This window comes from Anolis carolinensis, unplaced genomic scaffold, assembly GCF_035594765.1.
Source record: "Anolis carolinensis isolate JA03-04 unplaced genomic scaffold, rAnoCar3.1.pri scaffold_26, whole genome shotgun sequence".
Taxonomy (NCBI): Eukaryota; Metazoa; Chordata; class Lepidosauria; order Squamata; family Dactyloidae; genus Anolis; species Anolis carolinensis.
Genome location: NW_026943835.1, coordinates 970,719 through 989,045, shown reverse-complemented (window position 1 = coordinate 989,045; position 18,327 = coordinate 970,719). Strand labels below are relative to the sequence as shown.

Below are 18,327 nucleotides of genomic sequence, written 5' to 3'. Positions count from 1 at the left end.
GGAATTAAATTAGAATTAAATCTGGGAATTAAATTGGGAAAAATATTACATAAATCAACTAATGAAGAGAGAAACAAATTAAATTGGTGAATAAATTGGAATTAAATTTGGGAATTAAATTAGAATTAAATCTGGGAATTAAATTGGGAAAAATATTACGTAAATCAACTAACGAAGAGAGAAACAAATTAAATTGGTGAATAAATTGGAATTAAATTTGGGAATTAAATTTGTTAATAAAATGGAATTAAATTGGTGAATAAATTAGAATTAAATTTGGGAATTAAATTAGAATTAAATCTGGGAATTAAATTGGGAAAAATATTACATAAATCAACTAACGAAGAGAGAAACAAATTAAATTGGTGAATAAATTGGAATTAAATTTGGGAATTAAATTAGAATTAAATCTGGGAATTAAATTGGGAAAAATATTACATAAATCAACTAACGAAGAGAGAAACAAATTAAATTGGTGAATAAATTGGAATTAAATTTGGGAATTAAATTAGAATTAAATCTGGGAATTAAATTGGGAAAAATATTACATAAATCAACTAACGAAGAGAGAAACAAATTGGTCCATCATTATTTCTTCTTCTTTTTCAAAAGAGTCTTTTTTTTTCCTTTCTTTGTGATGGGAAAAGGGGCGGAGCTTCCCTAGCCCCGCCTTCTTTTGAAACAGGAAGTCCCTCCCTCGACAGGAAACAGGAAGTCACTCGTCGTTGGCAGCGCTCGTCCCCCGCACTTCCCCCTGATTCCGCAGCTGGGAAGAAAAAAATTAAGAGAAAATTAATTAACATCATAGGAATTAATTAATAAAATACTAATTAATAACTAAAATAATATGATAGAAATCAGAAAGAAAAATTTGGGGAGAAAAATCTGAGGAAAAAGGGAAAAATAAAAATAATATGAAATAATTTGAATTTAATTTGGGATTTCGATTAAGGATTAAATTTGGGGATTAAATGATAACAATTTGGGAATTAAATTGGAATTAAATTTGGGAATAAAATTTAGGGTTAAACTGGAATTAAATTAAGGATTAAATTTGGGATTTAATTGAGGATTAAATCTGGGAATTAAATTAGGATTAAATTTGTGAATTAGATTAGAATTAAATTTGTGAATTAGATTAGAATTAAATTTGGGAATTACATTAGAATTAAATTAGGGAAAAAATTAGAATTAAATTAGGGAATTAGATTAGGATTAATTTCAAGAATTAAATTAGAATAAAATTTGGGAATTAGATTAGAATTAAATTAGGGAAATAAATTAGGGAAATAAATTAGAATTAAATTAGGGAATTAAATTAGGATTAAATTTAGAAATTACATTAAGATTAAATTTGGGAATTTAAATTAAAAATTAAATTAAAATTAAATTTGGGAATAAAATTAGGATTAAATTTGGGAAATAAATTAGGATTATATTCAAGAATTAAATTAGAATTAAATTAGGGATTTAAATTAGAATTAAATTTGGGAATTAAATTAGGATTTCTTTCCAATTTCATTTTTGAATAAAGAGGAAAATAACTAAAAAATATAACATAAAAATATAAAAAATAACAGAAAATAAATAGAAATAAATAGTATTTTGTTTAGTATTTTATATTATTTTATTTCAACTTTTATTCATTTTATTATTGCTATTATAGTATATTTTCTTTATTATTTTGTATTATTTACATTATTTTATTTTATTTACTACATTTACTTTATTTTATTTACTACATTTATTTTATTTTATTTTATTTCATATTTTATTTTATCTAAAGTGGAAAATAAGAATAGGGTGGAAAAAATCCCACCCGATGAATGTATATATTATAATAATAAAATCGAGGGATAATTAAATATCCAATATAATGAAATCAATAACAACAACAAAGAATCGAGGGATAATTAAATATCCAATATAATGAAATCAATAATAACAACAAAGAATCGAGGGATAATTAAATATCCAATATAATGAAATCAATAATAACAACAAAGAATCGAGGGATAATTAAATATCCAATATAATGAAATCAATAATAACAACAAAGAATAAGTAATAATAAAACAAAGGGAAAAAAATAAAACGAAGGATAATTAAATATCCAATCAAATGAAAGCAATAATAACAACAAAGAATCGAGGGATAATTAAATATCCAATATAATGAAATCAATAATAACAACAAAGAATCGAGGGATAATTAAATATCCAATATAATGAAATCAATAATAACAACAAAGAATCGAGGGATAATTAAATATCCAATATAATGAAATCAATAATAACAACAAAGAATAAGTAATAATAAAACAAAGGGAAAAAAATAAAACGAAGGATAATTAAATATCCAATCAAATGAAAGCAATAATAACAACAAAGAATCGAGGGATAATTAAATATCCAATATAATGAAATCAATAATAACAACAAAGAATCGAGGGATAATTAAATATCCAATATAATGAAATCAATAATAACAACAAAGAATCGAGGGATAATTAAATATCCAATATAATGAAATCAATAATAACAACAAAGAATAAGTAATAATAAAACAAAGGGAAAAAAATAAAACGAAGGATAATTAAATATCCAATCAAATGAAAGCAATAATAACAACAAAGAATCGAGGGATAATTAAATATCCAATATAATGAAATCAATAATAACAACAAAGAATCGAGGGATAATTAAATATCCAATATAATGAAATCAATAATAACAACAAAGAATCGAGGGATAATTAAATATCCAATATAATGAAATCAATAATAACAACAAAGAATAAGTAATAATAAAACAAAGGGAAAAAAATAAAACGAAGGATAATTAAATATCCAATCAAATGAAAGCAATAATAACAACAAATAATAACTAACAATAATAATAAAAAAATTAAAATAAATGAAATTATGATGACTATGACTGCACGTAAACCAAGACATACAGAGGGATCTTTCTGGGATTTTGCAAAGGATCTGGGAAAGGGTTTCCTCGTTAGACGTCGTTTGCCGAAGTTCCTCGAACCGGACCTTTCCGGCGGATCTAGAACACGAGGGGATGAAGGACATCATGTGATCGGGAAATAATATTATAATATAACCAGGAAAGATATTAGAATGGAAGAGAGAGATAAGACGTTGAAGAAAACACAGAAATCGAATCGGGAAAAATATTAGAATTGAATGAGTTTGGAGGACGAGACCGCAGGTGGAGAGTGTAATGAGCATGTAGATAGGAGACATCGCTTTTGTAAACTAATCAAGGAAAATGTTAGAATCTAATTATGAAAATATTACAAGGACGAGATAGATGACGCAATGAAAACGTAGAATCTAATCAGTGAAAAATATTAGAATTCAGTCCTGAAAAATTATTAGACAGAAGAGACAAGATGACCCGATAGTCTTAACGGAAAATTAGAATCGGATTAGGAAAATTATTAGAATTTAATGAGTTTAGAGGACGAGACCGCAGGTGGAGAGTGTAATGAGCAGGTAGATAGGAGACATCGCTTTAGTAAACTGCTCAACAGAATTGCTGAAGGTCACAGCGCTTGTTAGAGAAGAAGCTGCGATCAGGTCATCAGGGGAAACAACACGATTTCATGTGGGTTTCTTTCAAAGTCCTAGCCAAGGATGCCAATAATAATAATAATAATACTAAAATAATATGCCAATAATAATAATAATAATAATAATAATAATAATAATAATAATAATAATAATGCCAAGGGAATTCTAGTTCCATGCTTCCAAGTTTGAAGGACTGTCCCTGGATTTTTCTATTAGATTTTATGCTGCCTTTATGTGTACAAAAAAAAATCCAAGGAAATATATTGTAAAAAAAACCCCACCTAAACATACAAAAAAATCCACAGAACTATATCACAAAGATTCACATAAAAATAGGGGAAAAAAATACGAAATATCATGTAAATATACGAAAATATACACGGAAATATATTGTAAAAATTAACATAAAAATACAAAAAAATTACACGGAAATATATTGTAAAAATTAACATAAAAATACAAAAAAATTACACGGAAATATATTGTAAAAATTAACATAAAAATACAAAAAAATTACACAGAAATATATTGTAAAATCCACATAAAAATATGAAAAAATCCAGAGAAATATACAAGAAATTACATGGAAATGTACTGTAAAAATTCACATCAAAATAGAAAAAATCATGTAAATATAAGAAAATATATACGGAAATATATTGTAAAAATTAACATAAAATAGAAAAAAAATCCCATAAAAATACAAAAAAATAACACAGAAATATATTGTAAAAACCCACATAAAAATACAAAAAATCCACACAAATATATCACAAATATTCACATAAAAATAGAAACAAATCCCATAAAAATACAAAAATATTACACAGAAATATATTGTAAAAATCCACATAAAATACAAAAAAAATCCATGGAAATTTATTGTAAAAATTCACATAAAAATAGAAAAAAAATCCCATAAAAATAGAAAAGAAATTACATGGAAATATATTGTAAAAATCCGCATAAAAATACGAAGAAAAAAATCCACGTAAATATATTGCAAAAACTCACATGAAAAAACAAAAAAAAATCCCAGAAAAATATAACAGAAATTACATGGAAATATACTGGAAAATGCACATCAATATAGAAAAAAACATGTAAATATACGAAAATATACACGGAAATATATTGTAAAAATTAATATAAAAATACAAAAAATCACATAAAGTACATGGAAATATATTGTAAAAATTCATATGAAAATAGAAAAAAATCATATAAAAATATGAAAAATACATAGAAACATATTGTAAAAATTCACATTAAAACCCCGTAAAAATACAAAAAAAATTACACAGAAATATAGTATTAAAATTCACAGAAAAATAGAAAAAATTCACAGAAAATACAAAAAAAATACAGACATATATTGTAAAAATTCACAGAAAAATAGAAAAAAAAACCATATAAATACAAAAAACCCTACAGAAATATATTGTAAAAATTTCCGAAATATACCAAAAATCACCTTAAAATAAGATGTGGCAGCCTTTGAGGAAAACATAGAAATCTAATCAGGAAAAATATTAGAATTTAATGAGTTTGGAGGACGAGATCGCAGGTGGAGAGGGTAATGAGAGGATAGATAGGAGACATCGCTTTCGTAAACTAATCAAGGAAAATGTTAGAATCTAATTATGAAAATATTAGAAAGACGAGATAGATGACGCAATGAAAACGTAGAATCTAATCGGTGAAAAATATTAGAATTCAGTCCTGAAAAATTATTAGACAGAAGAGACAAGATGACCCGATAGTCTTAACGGAAAATTAGAATCGGATTAGGAAAAATATTAGAATTTAATTAGGAGATTTATTAGAATGGAAGAGGAAACGAGACAAGAAAGAAGAGAAAGAAAGCCCGATGGTCTCAAAGGAAAACGTAGGATTTAGTTGCGGCAAATATTAGAATCTAATGAGGAAAAAAATATTAATAAGAGGAGACAGATGACCAGACAGCCTTTGAGGGAAATAAAGAATTAAGAAAAATAGTGAATTTAATTGAGGAAAAAGATTAGAATTTAATGAAAGAAAAAACAGAATTTAATGAAAGAAAAAAAAATTATATTAGAGGAAAAAATAGAATTTAATTAAGGAAAAAAACAGAATTTAATTAAAAAATAAAGTTATATTAGAGAAAAAAGAATTTAATTAAGGAAAAAACAGAATTTAATTAAAGAAAAAATTAAATTAGAGAAAAAAATAGAATTTAATTAAGGAAAAAACAAAAGTTAATTAAAATAAAATTATATTAGAGAAAAAAGAATTTAATTAAGGATAAAACAGAATTTAATTAAAGAAAAAATTAAATTAGAGAAAAAAATAGAATTTAATTAAGGAAAAAACAAGTTAATTTAAAAAATAAAATTAGAGAAAATATAGAATGATATTAAGGAAAAATAAAATGAGTTTAAGGAAAGGTAGAATTATATTAAGGAAAAAATAGAATTTAATTAAGGAAAAAACAAAATTATATTAAGGAAAAAAAATAAATATATATTAAGGAAAAAAATAAATATATATTAAGGAAAAATTAAATTAAATTATGGAAAAAGTAGAATTATATTAAGGAAAAAATAGAATTTATGGAAAAAACAAAATTATATTAAATAAAGATAAAATTATATTAAGGAAAAAATTAAATTAAATTACGGAAAAAGAATTATATTAAGGAAAAAAATAGAATTTAATTAAGGAAAAAACAAAATTATATTAAGTAAAAAAATAAAATAAAATTATGGGAAAAGTAGAATTATATTAAGGAAAAATCAAATTTAATTAAGGAAAAAACAAAATTATATTAAGTAAAAATAAAATTATATTAAGGAAAAAATTAAATTAAATTACGGAAAAAGTAGAATTATATTAAGGAAAAATCAAATTTAATTAAGGAAAAAACAAAATTATATTAAGTAAAAATAAAATTATATCAAATTTTATTTTTACTTAATATAATTTTGTTTTTTCCTTAATTAAATTTGATTTTTCCTTAATATAATTCTACTTTTCCCATAATTTTTTTTTTTACTTAATATAATTAAGTAAAAATTAAATAATATAAGAAAAAATTAAATTAAATTAAATTACGGAAAAAGGAGAATTATATTAAGGGAAAAAAATAGAATTTAATTCAGGAAAAACTAGAATTTTATAAAGGGGGAAATAGAATTTAATGGAGAAATAAATGCAATTAAATGCAGGGTTGAACCAAGAAAAATTATATATTTTTTTTGCTATGTATGTAAGAAATTAAAATATTAATTTTAATGTAATATATTCAAATAAATAATGTGTGTGTATATATATATATATATATATATATATATATAAAATTATTCACCGCCTCGAGCTCTCTTTGTGTCTCGTCCTCCATCCTCCGAATGTCTTCCATTGTCAAATCAATCCACCTGTCAATCCAGCAGAAGAGCTGTCGGTGGAAATTGGTGAATATCCGCTTCTCTTGCTATTTAAAAAAATATATATATGAAAAAATGATATATTATTATCTAATAAAACTTGACATCTCTGCCACTTTGATTATGTGTATACATTATATATTATATAGTATATTAATATAAAAATTAAACATAATAAAACAATATTATACTATTAATATATTATTATTATTATTATTATTATTATATTGGAAACATTTTTATAATCTAATAAAACTTGACATCTCTGCCACTTTGATTATGTGTATACATTATATATTATATAGTATATTAATATAAAAATTAAACATAATAAAACAATATTATACTATTAATATATTATTATTATTATATTTGAAACATTTTTATAATCTAATAAAACCTGACATCTCTGCCACTTTGATTATGTGTATACATTATATATTATATAGTATATTAATATAAAAATTAAACATAATAAAACAATATTATACTATTAATATATTATTATTATTATTATTATTATATTTGAAACATTTTTATAATCTAATAAAACTTGACATCTCTGCCACTTTGATTATGTGTATACATTATATATTATATAGTATATTAATATAAAAATTAAACATAATAAAACAATATTATACTAATATATTATTATTATTATTATATTTGAAACATTTTTATAATCTAATAAAACCTGACATCTCTGCCACTTTGATTATGTGTATACATTATATATTATATAGTATATTAATATAAAAATTAAACATAATAAAACAATATTATACTATTAATATATTATTATTATTATTATTATTATTATTATATTTGAAACATTTTTATAATCTAATAAAACTTGACATCTCTGCCACTTTGATTATGTGTATACATTATATATTATATAGTATATTAATATAAAAATTAAACATAATAAAACTATATTATACTATTAATATATTATTATTATTATTATTATTATTATTATTATTATTATATTTGAAACATTTTTATAATCTAATAAAATTTGACATCTCTGCCACTTTGATTATGTGTACAGATTGCATTAATATATTGTATAATATTATATATATAATATATTGTATATATTATATATATAATATTAATATATTGTATATAATATTATATATAATATATATAGTATATTAATATTATAAAAATCACACAATAAAACAATATTATATTATTAATACATTATTATTACTGGGGTGTATATTATTATGAATTACAATATGTTAATAAAATAAAAATTAAACACAATATACTAATATTATATTATTAATATTATAAAAATAAAACATATAATTTTATATTATTAATATAATATTTATTACTGGAATGTATATTATTATACAATACAATATGTTAATATAAAAAGACATAATATAATAATATAGTATTCGTATACAGATTGCATTAATATATTGTATAATATTATATATATAATATATTGTATATATTATATATATAATATTAATATATTGTATATAATATTATATATAATATATAGTATATTAATATTATAAAAATCACACAATAAAACAATATTATATTATTAATATATTATTATTACTGGAGTGTATATTATTATGAATTACAATATGTTAATAAAATAAAAATTAAACACAATATACTAATATTATATTATTAATATTATAAAAATTAAACATAATTTTATATTATTAATATAATATTTATTACTGGAATGTATATTATTATACAATACAATATGTTAATATAAAAATTAAACATAATATAATAATATTATAGTATTCGTATATTATTATCACTGGAATGTATATTATTATACAATACAATATGTTTTTTCTATATAAATAATGTTATGATATAATGTTTTATTATATTATAATTTAATATGATATAACATCATATAATAATCACAATATAATGTTGTTTTACTATATTATATTTAATTTAATATGATATAATATCATATAATGTAATATTATAAAATAATATAATAATTTAATGTAATAACAGGGTTATAATGAAATAATATAATATAATGTAATAATACAATATTAAAATATAATATAATGCACTAATATATAAAATGCATCATTATTATAATTCAATATATATAATATAATAATGTAATATAATAAAATGTTTTAATAATAATATACTATATAATGTAATATCACAATATTATAATATATAATGCAATAATATTAATTAAGTAATAATGTTATAAAATAATAATGTAATATCACAATATTATAATATATAATGCAATAATATAATTATGTAATAACGTAATAACATAATAAAATGTTATAATAATATAAAATTATAATAATATAATAATAATAATAATAAAATAATATAATTATATAAATAATAATAATAATAATTTAAAATATAATAATATAATAACCTTCTGGATGAAATTTTCTATCTTGTTCTGCAATCCCCACCATCTGAATTTAATGGTCACCAACTTGTATGCGCACATTTTGGGACACTCCTCATTGGCCGCCAGCTCTTTCTAAGGTAAATAAAAAAAATATTAAAAATAACATTATCAATAAGGATTTTTTCTGGTATTTAACATTATATAATATCTAATATTTATTATAAAATATTACATAATATTTATTATAAAATGTTATCCACTTATTTTGGAAATTATTATTATTATTATATTTATTATAATAAATATATATATTATTTATTATAAATTTTGGAAATTATTATTATTATTATATTTATTATAATAAATATATATATTATTTATTATAAATTATTATACACATTCTTTTGGAAATTATTATTAAATAATATTTCTTATAAAATATTATCCAAGTTCTTTTGGAATTATTATTATTATTATTATTATATTTCTTATAAAATATTATATATTATTTATTATAACTTATTATCCAAATTCTTTTGTAAATTATTATTATTGTATTTATAAAATATTATATATTATAAAATATTATCCAAGTTCTTTTGGAAGTATTATTATTATTATTATTATAATTATATTTCTTATAAAATATTATATATTATTTATTATAACTTATTATCCAAGTTCTTTTGGAAATTATTTTTATTGTATTTATTATAAAATATTATATAATATTTTTATAAAATATTATCCAAGTTCTTTTGTAAATTATTATTATTGTATTTATTATAAAATATTATATATTATTTATTATAAAATATTATCCAAGTTCTTTTATAAATTATTATTATTGTATTTATTATAAAATATTATATATTATTTATTATAAAATATTATCCAAGTTCTTTTGGAAGTTATTATTATATTTAATGTAAAATTATATATTATTTATTATAAAATATTATCCAAGTTCTTTTGGAAGTTATTATTATATTTAATGTAAAATTATATATTATTTATTATAAAATATTATCCAAGTTCTTTTGGAAGTTATTATTATACTTATTGTAAAATTATATATTATTTATTATAAAATATTATCCAAGTTCTTTTGGAAATTAAAATTAATATTGTATTTATTATAAAATATTATCCAAGGTCTTTTGGAATTTATTATTATTATATTTCTTATATTTTTATAATATTATTATAATAAAAGATATAAATAATATAACAAATATAATAAATATAATACAATTAATAATAATAGTAATAGTAATAATTATAATATATAATTATATGATATAATTAACATATTAATAATAGTAATAGTAGTAGTAATAATAATAATAATAATAATAATTCCAAAAGAATAAAAAGATAAAAGAGATGGGATTTCTTTCCCATTATTCTTATTATAATAAATATAATATTATAATAATAAAAGATATAAATAATATAACAAATATAATAAATATAATACAGTTAATAATAATAATAATAGTAATAATTATAATATATAATTATATGATATAATTAACATATTAATAATAGTAATAGTAGTAGTAATAATAATAATAATTCCAAAAGAATAAAAAGATAAAAGAGATGGGATTTCTTTCCCATTATTCTTATTATAATAAATATAATATTATAATAATAACAGATATAAATAATATAACAAATATAATAAATATAATACAATTAATAATAATAGTAATAATTATAATATATAATTATATGATATAATTAACATATTAATAATAGTAATAGTAGTAATAATAATAATAATAATAATAATAATAATTCCAAAAGAATAAAAAGAAAAAAAGATGGGATTTCTTTCCCATTATTCTTATTATAATAAATATAATATTATAATAATAAAAGATATAAATAATATAACAAATATAATAAATATAATACAATTAATAATAATAATAGTAATAATAATTATAATTATAATATATAATTAACATATTAATAATAGTAATAGTAATAATAATAATAATAATAATTCCAAAAGAATAAAAAGATAAAAGAGATGGGATTTCTTTCCCATTATTCTTATTATAATAAATATAATATTATAATAATAAAAGATATAAATAATATAACAAATATAATAAATATAATACAATTAATAATAATAGTAATAGTAATAATAATAATTATAATATATAATTATATGATATAAAATATAATAAATATAATACAATTAATAATAATAATAGTAATAATTATAATTATAATATATAATTATATGATATAAAATATAATAAATATAATACAATTAATAATAATAATAATAATAGTAATAATTATAATTATAATATATAATTATATGATATAATTAACATATTAATAATAGTAATAGTAGTAGTAATAATAATAATAATAATTAATTATATGATATAATTAACATATTAATAATAGTAATAGTAGTAGTATTAATAATAATAGTAATAATTATTATAATATATAATTATATGATATAATTAACATATTAATAATAGTAGTAATAATAATAATAATAATAATAATAATAATAATAATAATATACTACCTTCCAGTCAGGTCCCAGGGGTCCCCTCTGTGTCTTGACCGATTGGAATAAAGCCGGGTCTTCCTCTGCTTTGTAGTCCTTTATATATAAAATTATATATAAAATTATATATGTATATATATATATATGCCCCGCCCCATGACCCCGGCATGCCCTCTGACCCCACGACTGACCCCAGGCTCGACTTGACCCCGGTCAGCGATGTCGATGTGGATGACCTCAACCCCTTTCCAGGCGTTCGGGTCCAGGTCATGGACCTGCGTAGAAAAAATAAATTAAAAGGGATTAATTAACAGAAAAAAATAATTAATTGATTAATCAAAATGTTAATTTATTAATATATTATAATAAAGCTCATAATCAGTATAATTAAAAACAAACATTAAAAATACGGGTTAAGCACATCAAAAATACGCCGAAAAGAGTAAATACTAAAATACACAAAAATAGAAATTATAAGTAAATGTTAAATATTAAAAATAAATAAAAATACGCATAAAAGTCTAAACTTGATCAGGTGATGATTGCTCCATGACAACAGGGTGGTAGATAATTCAACTGGGCCCAACCCGACTCAACAGAACCCAACCAGACTCAACTGAACCCAACACAACTCAACTGGACCCAACCAGACTCAACAGAACCCAACACAACTCAACTGGACCCAACCAGACTCAACTGAACCCAACACAACTCAACTGGACCCAACCAGACTCAACAAAACCCAACACAACTCAACTGGACCCAACCAGACTCAACTGAACCCAACACAACTCAACTGGACCCAACCAGACTCAACAAAACCCAACACAACTCAACTGGACCCAACCAGACTCAACTGAACCCAACACAACTCAACTGGGCCCAACCCGACTCAACAGAACCCAACCAGACTCAACTGAACCCAACACAACTCAACTGGACCCAACCAGACTCAACAAAACCCAACACAACTCAACTGGACCCAACCAGACTCAACTGAACCCAACACAACTCAACTGGACCCAACCAGACTCAACAGAACCCAACACAACTCAACTGGACCCAACCAGACTCAACAAAACCCAACACAACTCAACTGGACCCAACCAGACTCAACTGAACCCAACACAACTCAACTGGACCCAACCAGACTCAACTGAACCCAACACAACTCAACTGGACCCAACCAGACTCAACTGAACCCAACACAACTCAACTGGACCCAACCAGACTCAACTGAACCCAACACAACTCAACTGGACCCAACCAGACTCAACTGAACCCAACACAACTCAACTGGACCCAACCAGACTCAACAAAACCCAACACAACTCAACTGGACCCAACCAGACTCAACAGAACCCAACACAACTCAACTGGACCCAACCAGACTCAACAAAACCCAACACAACTCAACTGGACCCAACCAGACTCAACAAAACCCAACACAACTCAACTGGACCCAACCAGACTCAACAGAACCCAACACAACTCAACTGGACCCAACCAGACTCAACTGAACCCAACACAACTCAACTGGACCCAACCAGACTCAACTGAACCCAACACAACTCAACTGGACCCAACCAGACTCAACTGAACCCAACACAACTCAACTGGACCCAACCAGACTCAACTGAACCCAACACAACTCAACTGGACCCAACCAGACTCAACTGAACCCAACACAACTCAACTGGACCCAACCAGACTCAACAGAACCCAACACAACTCAACTGGACCCAACCAGACTCAACTGAACCCAACACAACTCAACTGGACCCAACCAGACTCAACAAAACCCAACACAACTCAACTGGACCCAACCAGACTCAACAGAACCCAACACAACTCAACTGGACCCAACCAGACTCAACTGAACCCAACACAACTCAACTGGACCCAACCAGACTCAACAGAACCCAACACAACTCAACTGGACCCAACCAGACTCAACTGAACCCAACACAACTCAACTGGACCCAACCAGACTCAACTGAACCCAACACAACTCAACTGGACCCAACCAGACTCAACTGAACCCAACACAACTCAACTGGACCCAACCAGACTCAACAGAACCCAACACAACTCAACTGGGCCCAACCCGACTCAACAGAACCCAACACAACCCAACTGGACCCAACCAGACTCAACTGAACCCAACACAACAACTGGACCCAACCCAACTCAACTGAACCCAACTCAAACCTTAGACAACCCAACTGGACCCAACCCAACCAAACCCAATGAGACCCATCCCAAATCAACAGGACCCAACCCTACTCAACGGGACCCGACCCAATTCAACTGGACCCATCGCAACTCAACGGGACCCAACCCAACTCAACTCAACCCAACCAGACTCAACTGAACCCAATTCAAACCTTGGACAACCCAACTCAACCCAACCAAACTGCACCTCACACAACCCAACTGGACCTAACTCAAACTTTAGACATCCCAACTGGACACAACCCAACCCAACAGAACCCAACACAACCCAACAGAACCCAACTGGACCTAACTCAAACTTTAGACATCCCAACTGGACACAACCCAACCCAACAGAACCCAACACAACCCAACAGAACCCAACTGGACCTAACTCAAACTTTAGACATCCCAACTGGACACAACCCAACCCAACAGAACCCAACACAACCCAACAGAACCCAACTGGACCTAACTCAAACTTTAGACATCCCAACTGGACACAACCCAACCCAACAGAACCCAACACAACCCAACAGAACCCAACTGGACCTAACTCAAACTTTAGACATCCCAACTGGACACAACCCAACCCAACAGAACCCAACACAACCCAACAGAACCCAACTGGACCTAACTCAAACTTTAGACATCCCAACTGGACACAACCCAACCCAACAGAACCCAACACAACCCAACAGAACCCAACTGGACCTAACTCAAACTTTAGACATCCCAACTGGACACAACCCAACCCAACAGAACCCATCACAACCCAACAGAACCCAACTGGACCTAACTCAAACTTTAGACATCCCAACTGGACACAACCCAACCCAACAGAACCCAACACAACCCAACAGAACCCAACTGGACCTAACTCAAACTTTAGACATCCCAACTGGACACAACCCAACCCAACAGAACCCAACCCAATTCAACTGGACCCATCGCAACTCAACGGGACCCAACCCAACTCAACTCAACCCAACCAAATACAAATACAAATACAATAAAGTTTATTGCACTAGCCATAGGCCATGACATCAATAACATACAACCTTTATAAACACATTCCAATGTAAAGCAAAACCCGTTCAAGATTTAAAAAACTAGTACTTTAAAATTTTGCTGGCAGAAACCTAGCAATAACGGCGTCTAGTCTGTGACCTCCTTAACCATCTCCCTTTCCCTATCTGGTCTCCGGCGAGGTTTTTGCTACTCTGTCTCTGATCTTTTGGGCAGCGATTGCAAATGTGGCTACTTTTAGGGTTATATTTTTATCATAATCTGCTAGTAAGGCACCAATCACGGCAGGTTCTTGCCATGCTGCCCTTTCTTCAAGGAGTGTTCCCAGGAGATTTTTTCTGGGGTCATTATACAAAGGGCAGTGCAATAGATAGTGAGTTAGATCTTCTTTTTCCCCGGCGCCACAAATGCAAAGCCTTTGGGCCTGAGGGATCCCTCTGTATCTCCCTTCTAGCCAGTTTGAGGGCATTGTTTGGAAACGCAGGGCTGTGAAGGCTTTCCTCAACTCAGCTGACGTTAGGTCTTGAAGGTATTGTTGGCAGTATTGGTCACTCTTTAGTCTGGGATACCATATAGAAAAACTTTGCTTTTTACTAATCTCTAAATTGTCGGCTGCATCCTTCTCAAAGATATTGTCCCTAATCGCCTTCTTGTCTAGCTGCATTAGAGTTGTTATTGACCCGTCAAAATATTGATGGAGCAAGGCTAGCCAGGATTGCACCCAACCTCCCCGTTTAAACTGTTCCCTCAGGCATTGCTTTGCTATGCTCTCCTCCTCCATTCCTAGCAATCTCTTCCCATACGAGATGTTAAGCTTGTGCATTCTGGCCTTGAGTGAGGGAAGATCTAATTCCAGTCTTAACAAGGCGGCTGGGGTCCCCGAGGGAAGGGCTAAAAGAGCTCTTGCAAACTTGTTCTGGATGCATTCAACCTGTTCTGTGTTACCTTGCCCCCAAATTTCCGCTCCATATAACAGTTGGGGTAAAATTTTAGCGGCAAAAATCTTTACTGTGGGACAAACCAGTGAACCTCCCTTTGTTTTTCCAAAGGCTAGGATTGCTTTCGCTGACCTCCAGGCAGATAATTTGGCTGCCTCTATATCAGGGGTCCCCAAACTTTTTAAACAGGGGGCCAGTTCACGATCCTTCAGACCGTTGGAGGGCCGGACTATAGTTGGCCACCGAGCAATAATAATTAATAATTATTAATAACATCATCATCAACAACAACAACAATAACAAAGAGGGTTGGAAGAGACCCTTTGGACCATTGAGTCCAATACCCTTCTACCTTTGTGCACCGAAAGCACAAGCAAAGCACCCCTGACAGATAGCCACCCAGCCTCAATGTTAATAATAATAATAATAATAATAATAATAATAATAATAATAATAATAATAATAATAAAGAGGGTTGGAAGAGACCCCTTGGGCCATTAAGTCCAACCCCCTTTTGCCTTTGTGCACCAAAAGCACAAGCAAAGCACCCCTGACAGATAGCCACCCAGCCTCAATGTTAATAATAATAATAATAATAATAATAATAATAATAATAATAATAATAAAGAGGGTTGGAACAGAGTTGTGTTTTAACTCTGTCTTATTAATGGTTTGATTTTAATCGTATGTTTTAATTTTTCATTTGTGCGTTTTTGGTATTTGATGTTTTTGTATGTAGACTCTTTTGCATTTGTAAGCCGCCCTGAGTCTCTGCGGGGAGATAGAGGCGGGGTACAAGAATAAAATTATTATATTATTATTATTGGAAAAGACCCCTTGGGCCATTTAGTCCAAGACCCTTCTTCCTTTGTACACCAAAAGCACAAGCAAAGCACCCCTGACAGATGGCCACCCAGCCTCAATGTTAATAACAATAATAATAATAATAATAATAATAATAATAATAATAATAATAATAAGGGTTCTTCTGCCCTTGTGCCATGGGGGCCGGATAAATAGCTTCGATGGGCCGCATTCGGCCCCCGGGCCTTAGTTTGGGGACCCCTGCTCTATATGGTTCTTCCATTTACCGTTGTATGCGAAGTGTAAGCCCAGATATTTAAAACTATCACACTGCTCTATTGAGTGACCATCCAATTTCCAGGTGTGACTTTGCTTCCTTTTGGAGAATACCATCACTTTGGTTTTTGAGTGATTGATTGTCAGCTTCTCTTGTTTACAAATCCTACTTAGTGACCTCAAAAGTCTCCTGAGACCTATTTGCGTCGATGAGAGTAGCACCATATCATCCGCATATAATAGGATTTGGATTCTCCTGTTACCTACTGCTGGGGGAAAATGTTCAGGAGAGCTCAACTCGGCCACTAAGTTATTCACGTAGAAGATAAACAAAAAAGGTGCAAGCAAGCAGCCTTGCCTCACTCCTCTTTTGGTTTCAATGTTGTTCGATAGCTTGCCTGATAGCCCTAACCTCACTCTTAGATCAGTTCCCGAGTATAGCTGGTGCAATAATATCAGCAGTCGTCTGTCCACATTCGTTTTTGCCAACTTTGCCCACAGACGTTGTCTATCAATTAAATCAAAAGCTGAGGTGAAATCCACAAATGCTGTGTAAAGGCAACCCTTTGGTTTCCTCAGACTATTTTGGATTAAGTGCGACAGCACAAAGCATTGATCTATTGTGCCTCTGCCTTGACGGAATCCAGCCTGTTCTTCCGCAATAATATTATTTTCCTCCGCCCAACTCTGTAATTTGTTTAACAGAAAGCTACCATAGATTTTTGATACTACATCCAACAGACTAATTGGTCTATAATTGTGGGGGTCCGTCCTATTACCTTTTTTATATAGTGGAACAATTATACTGGTTTTCCACCCACTCGGAATGATTCCTGTCTGGTTGATATGTGTGAACAGTTTGGCCAAGATGGGGGCCCACCAGGAGATGTTACATTTGAACAGTTCTGGGGGGAGCATGTCCTCTCCTGGAGCTTTTCCAGCTTTTAATTTTTGAAGTAGGCCTTCCATTTCCTCAGAAGAAACTGGTGGCCAAGCAGGAGCGTCAATAGGTTCGGATACCTCTCCCGCTGCCTCCAGGTCGTCAAATACCTCTCCAAAATAGGCTTCCCATGTAGGAGCTGATCGTATAAATCTTTCGCCTTTTACTCAACCCAACC

The 18,327-nt window shown here is 27.5% G+C and overlaps 1 protein-coding gene across 1 annotated transcript in view; it reads right to left on the bottom strand.

The window, feature by feature from the left end:
• Positions 1 to 601: 601 nt before the first annotated feature.
• LOC134294881 (phosphatidylinositol transfer protein beta isoform) overlaps positions 602 to 18,327 on the bottom strand; it is a 47,664-nt gene continuing 29,938 nt past the window's right edge. The window contains exons 7-11 of the mRNA XM_062966663.1: positions 12,140 to 12,223; positions 11,967 to 12,044; positions 9,425 to 9,535; positions 6,933 to 7,055; positions 602 to 766 (exon numbers count right to left, since the gene is read on the bottom strand). Of these exons, the coding sequence (XP_062822733.1) occupies positions 716 to 766; positions 6,933 to 7,055; positions 9,425 to 9,535; positions 11,967 to 12,044; positions 12,140 to 12,223 (447 nt within the window). The 3' untranslated portion in view covers positions 602 to 715. The remainder of the gene's footprint in view (positions 767 to 6,932; positions 7,056 to 9,424; positions 9,536 to 11,966; positions 12,045 to 12,139; positions 12,224 to 18,327) is intronic.